The sequence below is a fragment of the Pelobates fuscus genome, chromosome 3, assembly GCF_036172605.1.
Source record: "Pelobates fuscus isolate aPelFus1 chromosome 3, aPelFus1.pri, whole genome shotgun sequence".
Classification (NCBI taxonomy): domain Eukaryota; kingdom Metazoa; phylum Chordata; class Amphibia; order Anura; family Pelobatidae; genus Pelobates; species Pelobates fuscus.
This window is the reverse complement of record NC_086319.1, coordinates 13,163,210-13,169,209: the sequence shown is the minus strand read 5'-3', so window position 1 is coordinate 13,169,209 and position 6,000 is coordinate 13,163,210. Positions and strand designations below refer to the sequence as shown.

Below are 6,000 nucleotides of genomic sequence, written 5' to 3'. Positions count from 1 at the left end.
TAATCCTGCGGTTTCTTTTTATAATGCAGCAGTTGGTACAAACAGACGCAGAAAATATAGTAGACAAAGAATATCTTAAAATGTTAAGAAAAAAATAATAATTGCAATATCCATATAGTGCTGTGATTTCATTCAGATGAGATTTGTTCATCCAGAATTCAGAGGAATCTTATGCCAGCTCCAAACTGTACTCCATCGCATATTCTGAAAATATAGGAGCGAGAATTAGGAAGATCAACAAGTTCTACAGTGAAATATAAAATATTGTCATAACACTACGCAAGCAGTTTAGGCTCACGCTCCACATTGCCAAAAAATTAAAACATTTATCTGCTAAAACAGTCACACGAAATAAGACCGTATACCTGTCTCCACTCTGAACGCCCATTGGGATGCAGTAATTCAGCTCAAGTCTGGCAATGTTTCCCAAGCGAAGAACTATCCCAGCTCCGTATGACCAGCGGATGCATTCAGCCAACCTGCGGAGATGAGCTTTCGGTCCCTCTCCTGTGGAGTGGAGTGGAGATTAGAACGTGGAGTGGAGTGGTCATTAGAAATAAAAAAAAAAAAAAAAAAAAAAAGAGAGCATCGAGAAGCAGGCGGTTCCTAGCACAACTCCATAACCTTTAGAGAGGAACTGTCATTTTATTAACCCCTATACCGATTCTCGAAGGGTGTTCTAGGGTGACATGTGCAGCGAAACAGGTTAACCACACAGATGCCTCCACTGCACAAAATCAGTGGTAGGAGTCTCCAATGTTCCCATGATGCCTTTTCAATGTAGTATAATTTTCCAATGATTCAATGCATATCGGGTACGCATTAAAAGATACCAATGTAAAAGCCAGTAATCCATAGACAGACAGTGGTGTCAATCTTACGGGGTCCAATGCAGCCACAGATCTAGCTTTTGGATGCTGAGAAAGATGATGTAGTAGCCACACATTTAGAAAATACACAATATAAAACAATTAAAAAAAAATTATATTAAAATTTACCATAATTTAGATTGCAGAGGTTGCCGGCATTAAGGAAGAAATGGGTTCTGAAAAGGTCGCCAAATCCTCCACGACCAGGACGGAAAGGTAAAGGGGTGTACAGGTGAACACCTCCCGCCCAATAGGCTTCTCCTCCCAGGTAGTCACCTGTATTAAAACAAACAAACAAACAAAAAAAAACCACGTAAATTTGAAGCAGATTACTTCTACATCATCACTGATAATCATTAAGCCACTATAATGTAAAATGATAAAAAATCTACAATTTTTACCCATTTGTTTTGCTAAACAACGAATTTTAGCAAGTTAACTCAAAATAGCAAAATTGAAGCTAAAATAGCAGTGCTATTTTAGAGCGGATTAATTTTATTAAACATGCTAAAAATGCTTAATTCTGCGTCAAAGAGCCACAAGAACTTTAAATAAATCTAAGTGGCAACTCGGACAGACCTGTCATCACTAGACTACAGCTACCTCCGCAGGGATACTTTGCTCCCCCCCAAACTGGAGCAGCAGGCTACTTGTAATACAATTTGGACAAACATTGACCCTTCATTTCCACAAATATATAGGAACATGGCATTTTAAAATACAGACGTCTTTACATTGAAGAAAAGCAGAAATATATGTGCACTGTAAATCATATATAAATATATTATTCTAAGTCTAAAACAAAATGTAGATTATAAAGTAGGAAACTGAAAATGTAACTAATAATAAACAGTAGAACTGTGCCGCCTCCTGGTCATATTTAGTAGCTGCTTTCAGAGTCCAGCCATTTTGTATTAGTAATGTGCTTGTTTTGAATCATATCCTCTCAGGATGAATTCATCCAGAAAACTGGCTTTTTGTTCACATTATTAATCGATGAGATATATTTATTAATGTATATTATTAACCAATGATGTTCTGTATACAACGCCAACAAATTGGGTTACAAGACATACCTTCACTTTGCGGCCCAATGCTGTACATACTAAAGCCTCGTACGCTTGTTGGTCCTCCGAGGTAAAACCTGAACACAATGAAGATATAAACACAGCTCCTATCAGTTTCCAGAAAGCTTAAGGTTCACATTGATTGGACGCAGATCACGCATGGACCGCGGTTTGGCTTAAGGTTCACATTGATTGGACGCAGATCACGCATGGACCGCGGTTTGGCTTAAGGTTCACATTGATTGGACGCAGATCACGCATGGACCGCGGTTTGGCTCAGTCCAAGTTGGACGTGTTATACACCTAACTCTGAATATGAGAAAATTAAGGCCTCAAATTTACAGATATCTGGATAAGCTTTTCAAATGATTTAATATATATATATTTTTTAAGAATTTGAAAAACAAAATAAAATGTACAGTTTATCCAAAAATATAAAATCATTGTAAAGCTTATCCAACAATTTCCAATCAAGGCCGATGTCTGAATTGCAAGAAGGAGACTGAAATAGTCAAGCTATCACCAGTGCCAAGTTGGAGAATATTTTTTTTTAAGCCTGCTATTGTTGCCAAGATTTTGAGATTTAATTTGCGGGTTTAATGATGAACCCTGACAGTGTTGCAGCCATACAGAGGTGTGATGGTGGTTTGAGAGGCCGTTTAACAAGGAGGATACAAGTGAAACCCTACGTTGAATAAGACCTATGTTACCTTAACTTTCTATGATGGTTTTATGGTTTTCAGAAAATGCTGAGCTTGGCAAATTATTAATGTGTTCGAATGTTTCTCAGCATTTCATTTTCAAAGCACTCAGAATTATACTTTTATTACTTTACACAAGTCACATTCTTGTTATTGTAAAAATAAACTAGATACAGAATCAGAGTGCAGATGGTGCTGCAATACTCACCGATCAGCGATACTGGAGGGTCTGTCTCCAATAGGGACCAGCATGCCACCCCATAGGGATGTGGACAGTACCTAGTGCAATATATTAGGGAATGTTAGTTCCAATGTGGAGATCTACTGTTACAAACACTGCACCAACACTCACACATGTAACACGGGTATCACAATAAAAGTTCACAAAATAAACAACCTGATTGATGCATTTTCGTGTGCACAAAATACATGTCTGTGTAATGTGCAAAAATAATTAAAAAAACTTTATGAGGGTTGTGAAGTCATTCCTGTGACGGTAGTAGTTTGTATCTGTAACGGACCGTTTCAGCATACAAGAGGATAAAACCCAGTTTAGGCGATAATCCCCTTTCCTCAGAAAGGCACAGCTACTGCAGAACATCAGAACTCACGAACTGGATATAGGTGAATAAGGTAGCACTCCAGCTGGAACCTCACAAATAGCTGCTAGCAGATGAATAGGAAAAGCAGACATCAGCTTACACTCCTAGCAGTCAAATCTCCAACAGCATACAGTGAATCCCCCCAAGAACGAGACAAGGCTCCGTGTTGAAGGTCAAGCAGTGGTCTGAGGTGCTGGGCACCCAGCCTGGTTTTTATTACATGAGTACACATACAGACCACACCCAGGGGGAGGCATAAAATAACCAATAACATAGATGTTACCTCCCACACATCCCCTCCCCTTAGTGTGACACATAATCCCATTAGGCATACAGTTTAAAATATACTTTTACACAACTTTCATAACTTTACAACCATACATCACATTCACATAAAAATACATATCCACAATCAATCCATTCAGGGGAACAACATATTAAAAAATGGCATGAATCCGACCAGGGGTTAAAAAGTTACTAAAAGTATCTTTTGTTCCTTCTGGCTCAAACAGTAAAAGTAAAACATCCCCACAATGCATCCTGGCTTCCTCCCTTCTGCCCTGGAGATAATTGGAGAGGAAATCTAATTATCCAGGACTAGAGGCAGACTCCATTAACCACATGGTTGCAAAACAACATAAAACTCTTTAAAATATATAAAGTTACTTTTCATACATTAAACACAGACATTTAACATATCCCCAGATAGCTCAGGTCTGCGTGCACATTATTAGGTGAATGGCACGCAGACCACACAAATACAGTTTAATTGCCATGGAGCCAAAGTCTTTCCCATAGTCTTTCATTATATGAATAGGCTCCATGGCATAGCTATCTGGGGGGTATCACTGCTCACACAGGGCAAGTACCGAATGGCCCCACTGTATTTAAAGGGCCAGAATGAGTGACATGCACTCTGTTAGGGCCGAATACTGTTTGTAAAGGGCCCAATCTCCCAGGGCCATAGTCCAAAGGCAGCAGGCGGGCAACCAGGCTTCTCCAGTTCTCAGTGGCGAGGTTGGTTTCGTCACATCTCTCCCCCTTTCCAAAAAGACTAACAGGGTACCTGACCTCCTGCCGGTCAGTGCCCTTGTTAGTCCAGCAACCCACCCACAAAGCAGAAACATCAGTACAGCCCACCCACAATAAATGGTTACTACACCTGGGTAGAGGAGAAAGTTGTCCATGTCCAGGTGCCTCACCCCGGCTGTGCAGGGGACTGGTAGGCTGCCTTGGTGGGTTGCTGAGTGGGCAGAGACCAGCGGTACTCTGTCCTGATGCCAGCACTACCACCGGAGTAGTCTGGTTGGAGCCTGGTTGCTGGAGACGGATTGTCTCCCCCTTCGTTGCATAGCTCTGCTGCTGAATGGGGAGACCGGTTGTCTCCCCCTTGGATACATAGTTCTGTCGTGGGGGGGTAGGACCGACCATCCCTACCCCCTGTGTGGTAAGTGCAGAGACCACGGTCCCATCTGCACCGGTGGGGGGCTTACAGTCTCCCCCTGGTACATTAAACTGCCGCTGGGGAGAGGGGGTAACAAGCTCCTCTCCCGATAGAACACTCTGCCCATTAATAATCCGCCGCTGGGGAGAGGTGGTAATAAGCTCCTCTCCCATGCATACTTCCATCATCTGCGGAGGGAGACCGACTGTCTCTTCTCCTAATACAGTGTCCTGCTGTTGGGGAAAGGAGACTGGGCTCCCAATTCCCAAAAAGTCACGCTGCTGCTGGGGGGTAGGACCAACTACCTCTGCCCCCTGTAACTCAGCCTGCCGCTGGGGAGGGAGGACGCTGCTCTCCTCTCCCTGCACTTCACACTGCCTTCCCGGCATATCACTCTGCTGCTGGGGGGTGGGACCAACTACCTCTGCCCCCTGTAACTCAGCCTGCCGCTGGGGAATGGAGACTGGGCTCCCAATTCCCTGCAGGGCCGGTGGAGAGACCTCGGTCCCATCTCTACAGGCCACCTGGGGTTCTTCCCAGTAAATCTCTACAATATCTTCCCAGCGGAAGGGGTCGTGGGGGGGTAGGACCGACCATCCCTACCCCCTGTGTGGTAAGTGCAGAGACCACGGTCCCATCTGCACCGGTGGGGGGCTTACAGTCTCCCCCTGGTACATTAAACTGCCGCTGGGGAGAGGGGGTAACAAGCTCCTCTCCCGATAGAACACTCTGCCCATTAATAATCCGCCGCTGGGGAGAGGTGGTAATAAGCTCCTCTCCCATGCATACTTCCATCATCTGCGGAGGGAGACCGACTGTCTCTTCTCCTAATACAGTGTCCTGCTGTTGGGGAAAGGAGACTGGGCTCCCAATTCCCAAAAAGTCACGCTGCTGCTGGGGGGTAGGACCAACTACCTCTGCCCCCTGTAACTCAGCCTGCCGCTGGGGAGGGAGGACGCTGCTCTCCTCTCCCTCTACTTCACACTGCCGCTGGGGAATGGAGACTGGGCTCCCAATTCCCAAAAAATCATGCTGCTGCTGGGGGGTAGGACCAACTACCTCTGCCCCCTGTAACCCAGCCTGCCGCTGGGGAGGGAGGACGCTGCTCTCCTCTCCCTGCATTTCACACTGCCTTCCTGGCATATCACTCTGCTGCTGGGGGGTAGGACCAACTACCTCTGCCCCCTGTAACCCAGCCTGCCGCTGGGGAGGGAGGACGCTGCTCTCCTCTCCCTGCACTTCACACTGCCTTCCCGGCATATCACTCTGCTGCTGGGGGGTAGGACCAACTACCTCTGCCCCCTGTAACTCAGCCTG

The 6,000-nt window shown here is 44.9% G+C and overlaps 1 protein-coding gene across 1 annotated transcript in view; it reads right to left on the bottom strand.

Moving 5' to 3' along the window:
- Positions 1-6,000, bottom strand: part of SAMM50 (SAMM50 sorting and assembly machinery component) — a 31,569-nt gene continuing 25,569 nt past the window's right edge. Inside the window, exons 11-15 of the mRNA XM_063445052.1 lie at positions 2,846-2,916; positions 1,946-2,013; positions 999-1,145; positions 366-507; positions 1-204 (exon numbers count right to left, since the gene is read on the bottom strand). Coding sequence (XP_063301122.1) covers positions 159-204; positions 366-507; positions 999-1,145; positions 1,946-2,013; positions 2,846-2,916 — 474 coding nt within the window. The 3' untranslated portion in view covers positions 1-158. The remainder of the gene's footprint in view (positions 205-365; positions 508-998; positions 1,146-1,945; positions 2,014-2,845; positions 2,917-6,000) is intronic.